This window comes from Macrotis lagotis, chromosome 2 (genome assembly GCF_037893015.1).
Source record: "Macrotis lagotis isolate mMagLag1 chromosome 2, bilby.v1.9.chrom.fasta, whole genome shotgun sequence".
NCBI classification, from domain to species: domain Eukaryota; kingdom Metazoa; phylum Chordata; class Mammalia; order Peramelemorphia; family Peramelidae; genus Macrotis; species Macrotis lagotis.
Window position 1 is genome coordinate 221,338,326 of NC_133659.1, and position 19,716 is coordinate 221,358,041.

General features: G+C 37.4%; 1 protein-coding gene across 2 annotated transcripts; it reads right to left on the minus strand.

The window, feature by feature from the left end:
• Nucleotides 1-1,510: 1,510 nt before the first annotated feature.
• TSPAN10 (tetraspanin 10) lies at nucleotides 1,511-18,082 on the minus strand. Of its 2 annotated transcripts, XM_074224922.1 has the most exons (4): nucleotides 17,199-18,082; nucleotides 16,709-16,768; nucleotides 6,473-7,107; nucleotides 1,511-2,135 (listed from the first exon to the last, which is right to left on the minus strand). In XM_074224922.1, the coding sequence occupies exons 2-4, from the start codon at nucleotides 16,742-16,744 to the stop codon at nucleotides 1,829-1,831; spliced, it is 978 nt and encodes a 325-aa protein (XP_074081023.1). In that variant the 5' UTR covers nucleotides 16,745-16,768; nucleotides 17,199-18,082; the 3' UTR covers nucleotides 1,511-1,828. The 2 variants fall into 2 exon arrangements, with proteins under 2 accessions (XP_074081023.1, XP_074081022.1); XM_074224921.1 differs by having other exon boundaries at nucleotides 16,709-18,081.
• Between the last annotated feature and the right edge of the window lie 1,634 nt (nucleotides 18,083-19,716).

The window sequence follows — 19,716 nt, forward strand, 5'->3', positions numbered from 1 at the left end:
TTAAGTTTAATCTACATCATTAAGTTTCTTAATACTATTAAGTATTCTAGACAATCAACAAAACAATAAATCAAACCACAGTTTGTAGTGATTTCTGAGGTGAAAACGTTCAAAGTAAAATTTTAACAATGGTTGAAACATGTTAAAGTTGACTCCAGCACACCCTTGAGTCTTCATTGCCAAATTCTATCAGATTGACAAAGATGAAAAAAGAAAACTGATCATTGTTGGAGGGGCTGTGGGAAGACTGAAACACTAATGATACTAGCAGTTTGAAACTATAACCAAAATGTCACTAAACTGTTCATATCCTTTGACACTAAAAATACCAACACACTCCAAACAATGCAAAGACAGCATATTTTTCTTGTAGTAAAGAACTAAAAATAGAGTGGGTATCCATGCATTGGGGAATGGTTTAATAAATTGTGTCATGTGAATATATTGAAAAGCTATTACACTGTCAAAAATAATGAAACCGAAACATAGAAAACACAAAAGATTTCTATGAACTGAAGCAAAATGGAGTAAAAAAACAGCAGACCAATTTATACAGTGATTACAATAGTGTAATGGGGGGAATTTTTTTAAAGATTTAAAAACTTTGATCGATGCAATGACCAATCAATCATGACTTCAGAAACTAATGAGGAAGGATGCTTTTGACCTTTTGGCAGAGAAGTGTATTGAATGAGACATATATTTTCAGACAGTCAAAAGGTGAATTTATTTTGCTATAGGTGGCACAGTGGATAGAGTCCTGGATTGGGAGTGAGAAAGACCTGTCTCAAACACTTCTTTAGCTATGTGATGCTGGACAAGTTGCTGGATCTCCCTCAGATTCTGTTTCCCTGATCTGTAGAATGAGGATAATAATTGCAATTATTTCACAGCCTTCTATAAGGATAAAATGAAATAATATTAGCAAAGTGCTTTATAATCCTTAAGATGTGAATGCTTGCTATCATTATTATCATTACTTCTTTGCTATGAGGGAGAGCTCAGGGTTGGGGGAAGCATTATGGTGGTGTGCAAAAATAGTGCAGAAAAGAAAGAAGATAAATGAATGATAAAAAATACAGAAGGGGGCAGCTAGGTGGCACAGTGATAGAGCATCGACCCTGGAGTCAGAAGGACCTCACTTATCCAGCCTCAGACACTGAATACTTACTTAGCTGTGTGATCTTGGGCAACTCATTTAATCCCATTGCCTTGCAAAAACAAAAAAAAAAACCCAACCCAACAACAAAAAATACAGAAGAGAGCAAAAGGAGGTTTAAGAGGGAACATAGACAAGCTGTGAAGTTTTTGTTAATGTGTTCAATTTAATATACATAAAAACTAAAGTACATAGTAGAAAGTCATAATTTCATATACAATTCTCATTTTTGATATATTGAAATATCAATGTATAATCATAATGAAAAAAGAAATTTTGAAAAAATTATACAAATTGACTTTAATAAACACATTTAGTAAATATAAAAACTAAACTAAATAAAGGGTCAATTTCATATATAATCCTCTTTTTCTTGGCATATTAAAATATTAATATATGATCATAATGAAAAAAGATTTTTAAAAAAAATCACAAAAATTGACTTTAATGACTTCCACTTTTTAGTCCTGGAGTGGTAGAGGAATTATAATGGTACTGCAATGTACATCAATGGTACATCAATCATCAATCATCTTGCTGTTCCCCATTCTGACTGTTAGTACCCTCTAGAGATACCTGCTACTTTGGGACTCACTCCAAATCAGACAAAGGTGACAATGACAACTTTGAGGCCTAGACAGAGAGCAATCGACGGCCTCCCTATCATTCTCAGTTACAGGATTTCCTGACTTTAATATCCCTTATTAGTTTGTTAACTAACAAGAATTCCAACCCTTCTATTAGACTGGTAACTAAGAGGTAGTCCCTGATGACCCAACTGTTTTGGTCCAGCCATTGCCGGAGTCTAGAGCTGCATCCCTCAATGTAGACAATGTTTTGGGCTGTAGCCTCATCCAGAAGCAGTGCACCCAAACCACACTGAGAGTTGATGATAGTTCCATTTTCCCAGGGGTTGATGCAGCAAGAAGCAGGAAGACCACAGGCTTGGATTCCTGGGGAACTGCAGTTAAAGTATCTGAAAAGGAAGGAAACAAAGGACAATTATGGATCCAGAATATAATAAGGGAATTTTCATCAATACTGCAATGCAGCATAACAAGGGATTTATAGGCCTCAGGGGTCCAAGGTGTCATCTCATCCTAAAGATGAGGAAATTAACAGAGAAAAGTGACTTGTCAAGGTCATGTTCTTCAGTCGATTTCTTTGTTACTCCATTTAGGGTTTTCTTGGCAGTTACTGAAGTGCTTTGCCATTTCCTTCTCCAGCTCATTTTACAGATAAGAAAACTGAGATAAACAGGGTTAAGTGACATGCCCAAGGTCACCCAGCTAGTAAGTATTTGAGGTCAGAATTGAACTCAGGAAGATGAGTCTTTCTGACTCTAGGCCCAGAACTCTAGCCACACTGCTCCCATGTTGCCTTATTAAAATCATAAACCCAATAAACAGTAGAGCCAAATGAGGATTCTGGTCTCCTGGTTGAAAATCTAGTATTCTTCCCACTCTATCATAGAGCTTCTCTACAGACATCTATATAAAATGTTCTCCCACCCCCTGGCTTCAAAAACTTCATAGCCAGTAATATGATATAATATAAAAATATAATATATGTTTATCTGTACTGCTGGTACTAATTTCAGGGACTCTGTTTCTTGTCAACATAAATTGCAGAATGTGGACCTGTGTTTCTAGAAAATGAGTTAAGAGCTGATTGAGTGAATCTGAAATTTTCTGGGGCCTAGGGTAGGGTTCATTAGTGAATTATATATGCTTTTAAATAGGAGTGGTCAATTGAGCTTGGAAGAATAGGTCACCTTGAGCATAGTGTTAGATTTCATGACATTATCCTGGTAAATAATGATAAATAATAATAAAATAATAAAAATAAAAAATAATAATAAACTAGCCTTAGAGAAATGATTCTTAACCTGTAGACCATCATTTTATGATAATAATTCTATGTGGAAATATTTTGGAGGGTAGCTATTTACAAAATCATAAATAATGAAACCATTTTCATTAACTGAATAATGTCTTTAATATGTATATGGAAGGGGCAGTTAGGTGGCTCAGGGGATAAGCACCAGCTAGAGCACCAGCTAGAGCACTAGCCCTGGAGTCAGGAGTACCTGAGTTTGAATCCAGCCTCAGACATTTAATAATTACCTAGCTGTGTGGCCTTGGGCAAGCCACTTAACCCCATTTGCCTTGCAAAAAAAAAACAAACCCTAAAAAAAAATATGTATATGGAGGGCAGTGATTTGTATGCCTTCAGAAAAGCAGGACAAATGTCATCACTGTGCCCACACTTTTTCAGTCTTAATAAACAAAGTCTTTTAGAACCAGGCTAGTGATCAGAGACATGATGGGAGTTGAAGGAATGTATTCAAATCAATTCAAAAAGTAGATTGAATGTCAGTAAGGAGAAATAATCTCAATCTAAACCTAGAACCTCCTAGACCAGTTGTGGGTCTGACTTACAAAACAACTATATTAGACTCTGAGGCTATGCGCTAAAAGGACCAAGACCCCTTCCCTGTCTGAAAGAATCTGTGTAGTAATTACAATTTAGTGAAATAGTAGAGAGCAATTCAGAGAAAATACCAGAAGAAGGTTTTTTTGTCTGAGAAGACAAAACAGAAATGTATATCAGCAGTTTGCAGTACAATTTAAAAAAAGGTAGCTAAGTGGTAGAATTAGATATTGGATTGGAGCGGTGAAGAGGTTCAACTTGGATATAGCCATTGGAGGATAAATTTCTTGGCTACACACACACACACACACACACACACACACACACACACACACATTATACATATATACATACATACATATACATACATAGAGAGGATATATATATATATATCCTCTCTATGTATATTCCCTGATTATAGGTGTGTTCTTTGGTCAGATCTATTCCCTCTCCTGAATTGATAGTATAAGAATCTGTGGGTGAGTGTACCCTTATGTTTTGCAGAAGATTTTCCTTGTTATTCATTTTCTTTTGTGTTTAATTAAATTCATTTTGCTTTAAACCAATATATCCTTTGCTTGATATTGTAGCCAAGGGAATTTGAGAGTTGTGGCTTCATCCTGAAGTATATTTTGCATAGGAGGTAGTGTTCATAGTGTTCAGCTTTGAGGGGGATTAAGCTAAATATTATTATTTTTATATTTCAAATATATGTAAATTTTGCGGTCAAGAAAATGTGGATTAATTTATTATTATTAATATTTAAATTTAAATAGCTCTTTAAAGTGTGCAAAGCATACCATCTACCCATTGTAAACAGTGAATTTTGCCCTTCTAAAAATATATATATATATATATATGTGTATATAATATATAACTTATTTTTCTGGGCCTTTAAGGAGTGGTTAGAAAGTCATCTTTCACGTAGATGCTAAAAATAACCTTCTTTTAACCAGATCAAACTACCAATTGTAAAAGATGAATTTTGCCTTTAGGAAAGCCTCTCAATTGTAAAAAGTAAACCTTGTCTTTAAGAAGATACAAATGAAAATATAAAATGTCAATTTAAGAAACAAAGGCTTCCTGTTATCAAGATAGTATCTATGGAGAGTCTCCAAGCATAAGGTTTTTAGCATAACTGATGGGTCAGGACTTTTACTGGAATATCTAATATCCAGTCCATCTACCCCAACCAGAGTTGCTCCCATTCTAAGTGGGAGACACTCCCTTCTTTGACTGGATAAGCCAGATGTGATATGTCAGATCTTGCCTTCTGATAGTCAAAATTATAAAAACCCCAGTGCAGGATCCCATTTTGGGTGTCTGGCTCTCTAGCCAGGCCCCCTCCCCAGGCACACCTGTGTAATCACTGAACTTAATGAAATATTAATAAATGTGTATGTTAACTTAAATCTATTTTGCTCTTAAGGTCTAATATTTGTCCTTTATTAGGAAAAATTCTGAGTGTTAAAACATATTTAAAGTTATTATTATTTTTAAGGCCAAAACTCAGTGGAGGTGAGTGGCAGAGGTGGAGGTGGTGTCAGTCTGACTCAGAAAATGTGCCACAGATAATTATCTTCAAAACATATCCTCTGTGTGTGGACCTTACAGAAAACACAGGGCTTAGAGGTCTGGGCTATAATACTTAGTAATCCTATGATTATGGACTGGAATTAATTCTACTTGTTCTAGGATAGTTGTGAAGAAAGCATTTTTATAAATGTCATAAATGTAAATTGTTATTATTGTAAAAGATTTTCCAAGCATACTCTGGTAAGTCCCTTCAGTGTACTTTAATGTTAGGGTAACTGGGTATGCTCCAGAGATTCCTTATATCTCTTCATCATTGTCTTCATCATCATTAATTTCTACATTCTAATTAACTATATGTTTACTATTCCTTATTAAACATCCATCTCTTTGAAGACAGGTCCTGTGTCTTGTCTTTACAGACAGAAGGGAAAACAATTTTGGGGTGGACAGGAATGCAGGACAAAAGTCACTAGCTCCACCCATCTAGTCTGGAAAAGTCATGCTCCAGAGTAATTTACATTGGACCAGTGTTAGCAACCTGCGGCAAGATCCAAGTGAAAGGAATATTTCATTCACCCTCAATCAAATAGCAGGTAGAACTCCAGATGGGAGCAAAGCAAAACAGTTCAAAAAAGCAGGCATCCTAAGAGCTTTTATGAGGCTAGTTCTGACTCACAGAAGAGAGGGAAGACCAATGATACACCCCATTAGCCACACGAAAAGAGTGAAGAAGAGGTCCCATAACAGCATCAATTCAGGAGAAAACCAGAAAACAGCAACAGTTCAGTAGAGAACCATCATTGTGTAACTAGTAGATGGGAGCACAGTGTAGAAAATAGCCCAGAAAATGAAATCAACTCTTTGTAACTCAGTGGAGAAAGTAGATCATCAGATGCTATCCTTGCACCATAGTTTTTCAGGGAGGCAGCAAGAAGCCTAACTTTGGAGGCAGAAGAAGGTTCCAGCTAGCATACAGCCCTAGGAGAAGGAACAGTATAGGTTACCCTGTTTTCTAAGTGGTTCTATCAGAACATGTTTCCTATACTGGTTATTTCTTTCACCAAAGTTGTGGGCATCTGGGAGAATATATTGTATCTATAGGGTGAAGAGGGAATTTTCCATGCTTTGCTGTTTAATCAAATTCCTTTTGCTTTGAATAAATGTATTTTTTGGTTTGGTCTGCATCAGTGAGGGTTTTTTTTTTTAATGTAGTTTTGAATAGATATTGGCTCAAAGTGTACTCCAAACTTGTGAAAGTTTTCATGGGACCCAGATTGGAGACTGTATCAGGCTACACCCTAGATACATCTTATATAGGAATTCAGTACAGACTTATTTACTTACAAATTCAATTTCCAGTCCTGGTAGGATACTACCCCACAGCACCGTAGGCCGATTTGTATTTCATCCAAGAGAAAACGTAGGTCTGAGTCATCCTGGTAACGAGTAATGGCCACTAGCATAGCATTATCCAGTGTATTCTGGAGCTGGTCCCATAAAGCATATAACAGGATTCCTGCCAAAGTCTCTAGAATCAAGAAAGTGAAGATACCGCCAGCAAAGAACCAAAGAAGACAGGTGTTTTCACAGAGGGCCCCTACACAACCTGCTAGGGATACAACACTGATTGCCAGCCCCACCACCACAAACAGCAACATTGGGTCGGTACCCAGGTGGGGCAGCTGCTCACTCCCCAATGACTCTTTATCTGCCAACCCCCAGAGTCCCACCACTAATGTCAGCAAACCAAGAAGAGAGAAAAGGAAGTTGAGGAGGAAGATCAAATACTTGATGCAGCTACTCCAAAAATTAAGAGGAAAAGGGAGGCCTCCTTGGAGAGCCAGAGCAGAATGCCACTTTTCACTTTGAGGAAGGCAACCCCAACCAGAGGGAGCTCCATTATGTTTCTTTGGGACTGATTCCAGGACTCTCACAGTATGATTGCAAGACAAGGATGGTGATTCATCACACCCAGCTTCCTAGACAGGGAGGAAATACAATAAAACTTTATTAATGACTTGATCCCATTAATTTAGAATTTGTGATGAATAGGACAGGGGCTGAAATGAAGTTTGCTGTTGCAATTATCTAAGAAAGAAGAGCAATTAGGTGGCACAGTGGATAGAGTGCCAGGTATTGGAGTCAAGAAGACTCATCCTCTTGAGTTCAAATCTGGCCTCAGACACTTATTAGCTATGTGAACAGGAGAAGGAAATGGCAAATCATTCCAGTATCTCTGCCAAGAAAACTCCAGATGGAGTTGCAGTGAGTAGGATATAAATAGAAAACAACAAGAAGAAAGAAAGAAGAGTTGGCTAAGTAAGATAATGGTGTAAATAAGATTTTGAGAAGAATGGTCAAGCAGAACTGTTGGAAGTTTCTTTTCCTGAATCAGTTCCTAGCTCAAGGGCTGAGAGTATTTTAATTTGTTTTCAATTAATCAGATTTAGGATGCTACATGAACATTGAAAGAATGTATTAGATACCAAGATCAACCCTCTATGCAGAGTTCTATTTAAATAATTAAATATGAAAAACTTGAGGGTTACCTCCCTCGAGGTGATAAGGGGCACTCTGCCCTGGCTCTCCAAGGAGGCCTCCCATTTCCTCTTAAATACTAATAAAATTATAAGATCTCTAATTAACCCTTTCATATTACAAGTGAAGAAACTGAGGCCCAGAGATGATTTTTGTCTTGAATTTTTTTAATTAACAAAAAACCATTTTCTCTCCCTTCTCTACATTAAAAACAATCAAACAAACCCTCATAAGAAATATGCACACTCAAGCAAAACAAATAACTGTATTTGTCATGTCCAAGAACTTATTTTTTAATTCATACTTTAAGTCTATCACCTCTCTGTCGGGAGGTAGGTAGCATGTTTCATCACTGGTCTTCTGGAATCATCGTTAATTATTTTATTGATCGCAATTCTAATGTCTTTACATAGTTATTACTGTATCTCATTCTTCTGATTCTATTCACTTTATTCTGCATCAATTCATGCAAGTCTTCCAAAGTTCTCTGAAATCATTCCTTTCCTCATTTCTTCCTTACAACACAATAGTATTCTATTACATTTATATGCCATAATTTATTCAATCATTCCTCAGTTGAAAGGCACTTAAGATTTCAATTCTTTCCTAGTTGATTTTTATATTTTAATATTTGTACAATATATTTACATGAACCTCTAATTTAAATTGTAATCCAGACTACAAGATACAAAGCTACTTTCTTGCCAAGCACTGAAACCAAGACATTCCATGTTGGCATTTGCAAACAAGGCATCTGCGGGCTTAAAAGCTGTATAATGTAGAAAACTACAGCTTTTCAGAAAGTGGCTATTTATTGGTTTGCATATGATTCTGAGTGACTATATGATATAGAAATATAATGTAGAATGTAGAAATTGCATAATGTAGAAAACTACAGCTTTTTAGAAAGTGGCTATTTATTGGTTTGCATTTGATTCTGAGTGACTAAAACCTGAACAGTAGCTTAAGTAGAGTGGGGATTAATTTAGGCATTGCATTCAATTGATTAAAATTCTTTGGTTGGATAATTAACTCAGAGAGATGCTATCTCTCATTATTCTTAAGGAGGCAGCACTGTTCTAGGTAAGCATAGGCCCCAGAATGGTGAAGTCATTTCATAATTCCACATCAAGAAGGTATGCACTAAAAAAAAAAAAAGAAATTAAAAAAAAAGAAGGTATGCACTGTATTTATAAATAAGACTTTGGACAATCAGTATTATCCTATATGTCCCAGATTTTCTGAGACTTTCAGACCTCCTACCCCAATGTGGACCCCAAACCTGAACCTAGGAACAAGGTAGCCCATGGCCCACTACAGTCTGGTTCCTAGTCTGGTAAATCAAGTTCTTAGGTGTGTAGCCGCAGGGGCTTGCTCTTGATCTCTCAAGACTCAGCACAACCTGATCTTGACCATGAGATAGCAGACCTGGGTATACACCACTGCAACCTACCAAGACTTCAGACCTTGATAAAAACTGAAATCTGATGAGAATGTGAAAAGATGCAGAGAACCTCAGCTCTCCTATACATATCCCAGCAAAGATAATAGAGGACTATGAGTGAAAGTATAGATATATAGACATTATGTCCTTCTAAGGCATATATGTAAGCCATAACATTCTTTCAATCCAGAATTGGAGGAGCCAATAGTGGTTAGAAGAGGGTTACATAAGAGAAGTCAGTCCAAATGTTATTATTCAAACCCAAAGCCTTTGTTAGGGGAGAGGTGTTAAATATGAATAAAAAGGAAAAACAAACAAACACAATCAAGTTCTATGGGTTAAGTAAAACCCAAGAGGTAAGCCCAGACAAAAATAACTTTACAAAATACTAATGAGCTCATGGAAGATGAAAAAATAACCTCTTCACAAGGACTATAAGAAGAATGGGTGGAAGAAATAAAGCAAGAAATTTAAAAATGAATTTATAATTCATAAGTGTCATAGAGGAAAAATTAGTAGAATAACTTTTCTATCTAGAAAATCTTACCTAAATAATGGTCTCCAAGAAAAAAGAATGGAGTAATCATAATTCAATAATTCCATGAGACAAAAAATATTCAAATATGGTGAGGGTTTTTTTTGCTTTTGAGTGGATACTTAACTATACCATAAGCACTTTTCTAGGTACAAAAACCTAAAAAAAATTATATTGTAATGAATTAATAAACGGTGGTCTGTGAAGGGGGCTCTTTCTTTTCTTTTCTTTCTTTCTTTTTTTTTTTTTGCAAGGCAATGGGGTTAAGTGGCTTGCCCAAGGCCACACAGCTAGGTAATTATTAAGTGTCTGAGGTCAGATTTGAACTCAGGTACTCCAGACTCCAGGGCTGGTGCTCTATCCACTGTGCCACCTAGCTGCCCCAAGGGGACACTTTCATCAGGAAAATTGGATGGAGGGTGAGTGTGACCACAGTGAAGTAATCTGGTAGAAGGAACAAAAATTGGTGAGACACAGATTGGCCAATATGACCAGAAAGGATAATAATCATTGTTGGAAGGGTTGTGGGAAATCTGGGACACTAATGCATTGCTGATGGAGCTGTGGACTGATCCAACCTTTCTGGAGAGCAATTTGGAATTATGCCCAAAAGGCAATAAAAATGCGCATACTCTTTGATCTAGCAATACCTCTAGTCAAAGGAGATAAACAGTTTTCAAAAGAAGAAATAAAATAATTAATAATCATATGAAAATTGTTTAAAATCACCAATAATCATAAACACAAGGATTAAAACAATCTTGACTTAGAAATTCACATCCATCAAATTAGCAAATAATAATAGCCATCATTTCTATAGTGGTTTAAGATTTGTAAAGCACTTAACATATTTTATCTCATTTTATCATTGCCTATGAAGTAGCTACTATTATTATTCTCATTTTATAGAGAAGGGAACTTACCCAGGGTTTGAGGCAGAATTTGAACTCAGGTTTCCCTGACTTCCAAGTTCAGAATTCTACTCACCATACCCATGAAAAAGTGACCTTCTTTTTGCCAAGCTAAGCCCCTCTAAATATACAAGTCCTCCCGTTTCACCATGTGCTCTCCAACAGATTTTCCCTTGTATCATCCCTACTTTGTTATTAATCTTCAATTACTCCTTGCCTACAGGCTCTATCCCTGTGCCATCAAGTATGTCCATGTCTCCCTCATCTTCAAAAAACCCTCACTTGGGGGGTGGCTAGTTGGCACAGTGGATAGAGCACCAACCCTGGAGTCAGGAGGATTTGAGTTCAAATATGATTTCAGACACTTAATAATTACCTAGCTGTATGGCCTTGGGCAAGCCACTTAATCCCATTGCCTTGCAAAAAAAACCAAAACAAAAACAAAAACCCTTGTTTGATAACCTATCCATGCAGCTCTCATATCTTTAAAAGTCTTTTTTGTGGTTAAACTCCATGAAAAGTCCATTTACGTTAAGTACCTCTACTTCCTTTCCTCTCACTCTCTTCTTAAATTCTTTAGAGTCAGACATCTGACTTCATCATTCAAGTAAAAATCTTCTCTCTAAAGTCAGTAATGATCTTTTAATTGTGAAATCTAATGACTTTTTCCTCTATCCTCATCCTTCTTAACCTCTCTGCCTTATTAATTACTCATGATACTCTTCTTTTCAGGTTTTCATGATCCTGCTCTCTCCTGGTTCTCTTACCTGTCTAATAATTCTTTCTCTGCCTCCTTTGCTTTCCAACTCATGTTCATTAACTGTGGGTGACTCCCAAGGCCCAGTTTTAGGTCCTTTTTTCATCTCCCTCTATACCATTTCACTTGGTCATGTTATCAGTTCCTATGGTTTCAGTGATGGTCTCTTTGCAGAGAGACCATTTACATTTTCAGTCCTAACCTTTCTCCTGATCTCCACTCCTACATTTCCCACAATTTATTAGACATCTCTGAATTTCTCATAGACATCTTAAACTCTACAATTCAAATCTGGATTTAATGTATTTCTCCCTATCCCTCCCCTCCACCCAATTCCCTTTTACTATCGATGGCACCCTCATCCTTCTAAAGATCTAGGATTACAACCTAGGCATCATCCTCTATTCTTCTTTCTCACCACTCCAATTTATCCTCCATTCAACTGTCAAATGGATCTTTCTAAAATGTAGGTCAGATTATATCTTCTCCTTATTCAATAAACTTTAATGGATCCCTATTACCTCTAGAATAAAACTGAAAAATCTTTTGTTTTTAAAGCCCTTCATAACTAGAGTCTTTCCCACTTTTCTAGGCTTCTTATATATTATTTCTGTCCATATACTCTAGTGATCCTGTTCTCCTTGTTATTTTTTTTTTAAGTTTTTGCAAGGCAACGGGGTTAAGTGGCTTGCCCAAGGCCACATAGCTAGGTAATTATTAAGTGCCTGAGGCTGGATTTGAACTCAGGTATTCCTGACTTCAGGGCAGGTGCTTTATCCACTGTGCCACCTAGCCACCCCTCCTTGTTATTTCTTGATCAAAGATGCTCTATTTCCCAACTGCAGTTATTTTCACTGATTATCCCTCTTGTCTCAACATTCTCATCTCTGCTTCTTAGTTTTCCTTCAAGTCTCATCTTCTTCAAGAAGTCTTTCCTAGTTCTTGGTTTTAGTGGATTATCCCCAATATATCATGTATATGCTTTATTTGTGCATAGTGATTTGCTTCTAGTTTCTCTTTATTCCCATCCCTCTATCAGACTGTGAGCTCCCTGAGAATAAGGACTGTGGGGTTTTGTTGTTGTTCTTTCTTTTTATTCATAGGGTTTAGAACAATGACTGATACATAATCAGTTCTTAATAAATACTAATTGACTTGACTTGTGCCACCTAGAAAAAAATAGGAAAATTCATTTTTGGAAGATAAACATATTAAGCCACTGAATGAAAACCAGTGATTATTCCAACTATTCCAGAAAGCAATTTGGAATGCTCTAATAAAAGTTGCTAAATTGTTCATATTCTTTGACCCAGCGATCTCATTACTGGACTTTATTTCCAAGTAAGTTATTGACAACAATACAGACAAATACCCAAAGATATTTGTAATGGCCTTGTTTGTGACAGCAAAAATAACAAAAAGGAATTAGGGAATGTCTGAGCAAATTGTGGCCTATTAATGTAATGGAATATTATTGCACCATGAATAATAAAAATATGGATCATTCATCTACATCTGAAGATTAGTATCAAGAAAGAGTTTTAAAAAATGAGAGTCAAGTGAGTGATATATAAACTGATGACAATTATGTGAATATTAAATAGTAATTAAATTGTTGTCAACATAATGAACTTGTTCATCTTTGTCTTTAGCTTAATGTACTGACATAGATGCTTTTTTATAGATATTGAATTAAATTAAATTGGGAAGAGAATTCTAGGGAAAATGGCAGAGTTAAGTCAGAAGTTTCGTCTCTTCAGATTTCCTCCACAGACAGAAACAATAAAAAAAAATTAAATTGGTATTAATTTCAGCACACCTTTCTTTCCTTTTAGCAAAAATATTTTCCATCACCTTTTTAAGTTCTTTGGCTTAGCTATTTTATACTAATATATATTTCATTTTGATGAGAGTTTATTAAATTGCCAAAATAATTGCCCAGGAAGAGACAAAGAACAATAACCAGGGAGATAATCCTAGGATAGTCTAAGTGTTTAACCGCAAGGGGAAGTGAACAAGCTTAGGTGAGCAGGAATTTTTTTCCCCTCTCCCTGGAAGAAAACATGTCAGATTTGAAAGGAAAGCCATTGCCCCTCCAAAGGGAGAGTGATTTGCAAGAGAATCTCTGTCTAGGTTAAAGGAGGTAGAGTGATCTTTAGGGGAGAATGATCTTGATTTACAGCCATTGCCATCTGGTAGTCATAGAAATTATCAGTTAACACCCCCCCCCCAAGTCTTTTTCACATTTTCAAATCCTTTTTAGAGATCAGAGAGATATGAATGATACTAGAAGAGATAAAGAAGAAGGATTGTTAAGGGAGTACTTTGCAGCATGGCTTGGACATTGGTAGATTCCTAATTAGAAAAAAAAACTTGTATTTCTCTATATAACAGCATGGAAAGCCTTGGGCTTGCCTTGCCTGGCATGATGGCACCTATCGTGTTGGTGCTCAGTGACTACCAAGTTAATGGTGATAAGAATTAGGCTGCCATGACTCAGTTCATTTCACACCAGACAAGATTTGCATTCATTGGGGACTTCTGTCTTCTCTCTAGTGGAATTAAAAAGAAATAGGGCATGCTGCTTCTGCTGCTGCTGCTTCTGCCTGAACTGGAATTGGACTATAATTTGTTTTGTCTGTGAACGCCTGCAGCATTTCTGTCAGATAAGCTGAAGTACCCGGGATTTCCCCACTCCGGAGAAATCTTAATAAGGAAGCATGTTCTTTGAAATAGCATCAGTTAGCATTTATGCAGCACTTGAAGATTTGCAACATAATTTTATATGCATTATTTCATTTGATCTGTATACAACAAGCCTGTGAAACTTTATTTATTATTAGTAGTATTACTATTATCCCCATTTTTTCAGATGAGGAAGCTAAGACTGAAAGAGGTTGTGACATGTTTAGGGTCACAGAGCAAGTATTTTAACTCAGGTCTTCCTGAGTCCAAATCTGACTCTCTGTCCAATGTACCTAGATGCCTCCCAAGATATTGTTAAGATAATATGTCCTCCACAAAGTCATTCACACCAATGATATAACCCATTTCACAGAATTTTCAAAATTGACTCTGTCTATCTCTATACATAAATTCCCAGATCTCTATATCTGACTCTAGGCTTTCTCCTTAGTTCCAATCTTGAATTAACAAATATCTATTAGGTATATTTTGCATGATTTCATGTGTATAATCAATATCAAATTGTTTGCTTTTACAAGGAGAGAGAGAGAGAGAGAGAGAGAGAGAGAGAGAAAACGAGAGAATTTAGAACTCAAAAAATTTTTAAATGACTGTTAAAAAAGTGTTTACATGTAATTGGGAAATATTTAACAAAATAAAAGAAAGAACAAAAACAAACAAATAAAAAATCAACTTTTTCTAGATTGTTCACTGCCATGAGGAAGAGGTAGAAAGGTAGGGTATTAGAAAAATGTTGAACCCAAACTTGCAGATGATGAATATCAAAAACTACCTCTGCATGTAATTGAAAATAAAAAATAAAAACCAAATATTCATTAGACAGATATTCATTTCAAACTTAATATATTTCAAGCAAGTGATCATCTTTTTCCCCAAACTGACCCATCCTACAAATTTCCTATGTCTGTCCCTATATGTTTGTCAAGGATACCAATGTTCTTACATAATTGTAGCCTCAGAGGTATCTTCCCCTATTAGACTCTGAGTTCCTAAAAGCAGTCTGGTTTGATTTTTCTCTTGGCCTTTCTTTGCATCCCCACTGGCACATAGCAGACACAATGGTAGCTAATTGATTTCCTGCCTCTCTCTCTCTCTCTCTCTCTCTCTCTCTCTCTCCCCCCCACATTGTCCATTAGTTGCTAAGTCTTATTGGTTCAACATCCACCTCTCTTGCATTCTTCTCACTCTTTGCCACCATTCCAGTCCAGGATCTCACCACTTCCTTCATTCATTATTTCAATAGCCTCCCAAATGAGCTTCCCTGCCTCAACTCTTCCATTTTACCAATCCATCCTCCACTCAGCTGCTAGTGATTTTCCTAAAGCACAAATCTGACCATGTTATTTCACTATTCAATAAATTCCAGTGCCCCCTATTGCCCCTAGAGTTCAATACAAATTTTTCTGTTAGTTCTAACCAAACCCTTCACAATCTAGTTCTGCTTTACATTTCCAGCCTTGTTACATATTTATCTATGGTCTAGCCAAATTGGACTCTCTCTTATCTTCATGTCTTTTTCCTATGCCTAGAATTTATTCCATTCTTACCTCCAGTATCTCTAACTTCTTTCAAAGTTCAATTCAAGTATCTCTTTCTAGAGGAGGCCTTTCATGAAACCTTTCACATATAATTACCTTCTTCCCTAAATTATCTTATTATTTTATTGTATTGGTTTATTTATTATAAATCTATTTACATATGTACATGTGCTTTTAAGCTCTTAAGTTAGGATCTTTTTCTTTTTTATCTTTGTATTACCAGTACCTAGCACAGGGATATACATGGTAGGTTCTTAACATTTACTTGTTTGATTGATCTCAATTGAGATAAATTAAAATTCTAAACAAAAATTACAATCATTTCAACTTCCTCCATCAATTTCTGAAAATGCAAAATATTGAAGTTCCTTGAAATGTCTTTCTGTAATCATTCCACTCTAATAAAGAAAATTAGCATTTATATATCTCTTACTGTGGGTCAGCCAATGTACTAAGTACTCTTTACAAACATTATCTCATTTGATAAAAGAAGGCACTCATCATCAAGAACAAGAAAATGGTCCCAAGGGGTCTTTGTTGTTGTTGTTCATTTGTTTCAGTCACATGAAACTTTGTGACCATTTTGGAATTTTCTTGGCAAACATACTAGAATAGTTCACCATTTCCTTCTCCAGCTCATTTGACAGATGAAGAAACTGACTTATCCAGAGTCACCTAAATAATATCTGAAGCCAGATTTTAACTCAGAAAGAGCAGTCTTTGCTCCAGGCCTAGCACTCATGAAATAGAACTATAGTAACACATGGGTAAATTAAGCTTAGAAGAAATCATGAGGCTCCTATATAGTCCTGGACTTCTGAACCTTTCATGTGTCATGGATTTGGGCAGTTTGAGAATGTCTATGGACCCCTTCTCAGAAAATATTTTTAAATGCATAAAACAAAATAAAATCACAAAGGAAACCAATTACATTGAAATAAAGTTGTAACTTTTTTTTCCCCTTATCCGTGTTCACAGATGCCAGGATTTGGTTCAGCTTTCTTATTTTATAGACAAAGAAATAGATTCAGAAGACTTGCTCACATTCATAAGGGAAGTCAAAAGCAGAATGTGAACCAGAACCAGGAATTTTGATTCCAAGTGCAAGGAGATCTAGTGAAAAGAGGGGCCACTTATCCTAACTGTCTTACCTTGGGGAGCAGCTGAGTTCTTTCATCTTCCACCATCTTCACCTTCTTCCTGGAAAACACCTAACCAAAAAGTCAAGAAACAAGCTCCCCTCTCTCTGCACAGCTTCTCAAGATTGCAGGAGAGCAATAGTGCTGATAAAATTCCTGGGGTTGGCTGAAGGCAAGGGATTGGAGAGCTCTGCCAGCTCCCCAGAGACTAGTCATAACTGAATCATGTGAAAAGTCATACTTTAGTGCTTGAGCTTTGCAAACATTTTCTCTTCTGGGGCAGCACTAAGCTGATGGCAATTCTCTGATGCACTAACTGTGTATGAATTCTCTATAGTTCATTTAGCACAACATTACCACTAAGGCCTTCTTCTCCTTATTATCATTGTCATCATTGTCATCATTTTAGTAGAGACATGGCAAGACTGGATGTTTCAAGCTGAGCCTTAGGTCTAGGGTTTTGTTGTTATTGTTTGGATGCAATCAGGGTTAAGGGACTTACCCAGGGTCACACAGCTAGTAAATATCTGCAGGCAAATTAGAATTCCAGACTCCAGGATTGGTGACTGCTCCTCATAGGTCTAGGTTTTGATCCTGAGCTTCATTGATTTAGAAACTTTGTTTCCAGATAACCTAATGTACCTTATTTATAAATTAGAATATCGGTGTTTTAAAAGAGACATAGAACTAAAGGAACTTCAAACAGAAATGTAACTAGGGCAGAGCAACCAGGGTTTTACCTTAGGGTATTGACATTTAGAAAGACATGTTTCCTATCTCCAATTGTCCAAAGACAGCTATACCCCTGCCCAGAGTCTTATGATCATCTGCCCATCTCTTCCATGTCACAAAACCCCCTTCCCTCACGTGGTTCTAGGATTCCATCCTCAGAGGCCTGGATGCTTCTAAGCACTCTAGGCTCATTGCCCATTCAATCTCTGTGAGGTCATAAATCAAAATCTATGGAAACGGGATGGGTCAGTCTCTCTGCTTGTGTGTATAGACAAATGGCCAATGACATCACCAATGTTGACAGGCTTTGTGGAAATGGAAGCCACAGTTGTTAAGACTGGAAATCTCAAAAATAAAGTAGACCTGGGATTCAAAATGAGGTTCTCTCACCTGAGAAATCAGGTGAATATTAAGTGAGAAAAGGGAAAGGATGTAGGGTATGGTTATAAGTTAAGAGGTGATAAAACATTGCAGAGGGTTTTATTTTTGTTTTATTTTTTTTTTTTAGATCTTAGGAATGACATAAACCTGGAGTGCCATGAAAATACTAGGCAGAGAGAAAATAGTTGAATTTTGTGCCTTTCTATTCTGACCTTGTATATCCTGAGAAATATTATATTACCAAAAAACTGTCTTTTAACATCCCTGGGAAAAAGTTTGCTACCATCCCTGAAAAAATTCTCCTCCCTACCAGACCCTGGCTTGATAACAACTATACCCTTGTGTCTTGCCAACTATAACTGGATAGGATACCTGGCCCTGCCACTGGGAAGATCCTATAAGGACAGGGAGGCGAAGGTCAGAACCCATCAAAGAATATCAAGATAATGGACTGTTACTCAAATTGAGTCTTTCTTGCCCAAAATGAGGACATATGACAGAGGCATAACTCACAGATCCAGGTTACTCATGGTACTTTTCTTACCTTTATGAGATAGTCACAAAGTTCCTCTTCTCTACCAGGCTTCTTGCAAAGTTGTTCCCCCTCAGTTTCTAGTTTGTCCTCAGCTTCCAACACAGACTCTGCTTCAGTTGTTCTCCATCTTTGTACCTACTTTTCCTACTGATGCTGTTTTTATTTATGGGTGAATGTGGCCCAGGATTAATGAGAAAAATATTTCATATCATTTCAATTCTTAACCTTGTCATTTCAGGAAATGCCTTTGCTTTGAACTAATTATGTCTTCTGATTGACTGTTGAAGGTAAAAACATCATTGGAGGCTTGTGAGCTAAGGTTTTAGCAGTGTATACCCATCTTTAATATCACCTCTTGGGGGATTCAAGTTGCCACAAAGGTTTCACATATAGACTGGTCTCCCTTCTAGAAGAAAAGATAACAGGATTGGAAGAACATCTTTCTTCAGTTTTGGTTATAAGAGGTAATTAATTGGGGGGTGGAGCCAAGATGGCAACAAGAAGGGATCCTGTCTTAGGCGCTATCTGATAAAACTCATAAGCTAAGGACTCTAACTAAACTTTCGAGAGACAGAACCCACAAAGGGACCCAGTGAGGCATTTCTCCTACTCAAGGTAACCTGGAAAAGAGCAGAAAGGCTCTGCTCCCCTGGTTCAGAGGGGCAGCCCGCCAGAAGGGTGGCCCACCAGAGTGAAAGAACTTCAGCCTCCCGGAGGCAGCCCCAGGGCACTGGGAGCCCCAACTCACAGCAGCAGGGGAGTCTCCTGAGCTGCACTCCGGGGAGCACCAAGCACAAAGTGGGGAAACAGCGGGGGACCTCTGCCAGAGCGAGCACATGGAGCCCAGCCCTCAAGGCACACAGGGAGCAGCCCTGATGGGGAAACAGAAGCAGGTGGAGCCAGTAAGCAGGAGCCCCCAGGGCATGAGCCCATTGAGCTGAGGGAGGGGAGTGAAGAGAGAGAGATTGCAGAGCTTTGTCCTCTGCCCCTGGAACAGGACTCTGGGGTTCTGACCACATTCAGATCCTGATCCCAGTCTAGGCCCTCCCCACAGAACAGCAGGCTCCCCCCCCCCCACATCAGCCCCTTGGCAGAGGGGGGCGCTTATGGTCATTCACAGACCAGGATGGAGGACAGAGCCTCACACACTGAGACCCTTGTGGGAGTGTCCCAAAAGCTCAGGAAGCACCCCAAAACAGGCACAGGCTGGGAAAATGAGCAAGCAGAGAAAAAAAAGAAGACTATTGAGAAATATTTTGCAAATGAGCCCAAAAAGGACTCAGTCTGAAGATGAGGACGCACAAGCTCCTGCATCTAAAGACTCCAAGGAAAACAGAAATTGGGCTCAGGCTATGACAGAGCTCAAAAAAGA

Excerpts from the sequence above, each read along its gene's own strand:
- TSPAN10 (XM_074224922.1), bottom strand. The coding sequence starts at position 16,744 with ATGGTGGAAGATGAAAGAACTCAGCTGCTCCCCAAG. Across the intron at positions 7,108-16,708 it reads GAACTCAGCTGCTCCCCAAG|GAAGCTGGGTGTGATGAATC; the intron begins GTAAGACAGTTA and ends CTCCCTGTCTAG. Across the intron at positions 2,136-6,472 it reads CAGGACTGGAAATTGAATTT|ATACTTTAACTGCAGTTCCC; the intron begins GTAAGTAAATAA and ends CTTCCTTTTCAG.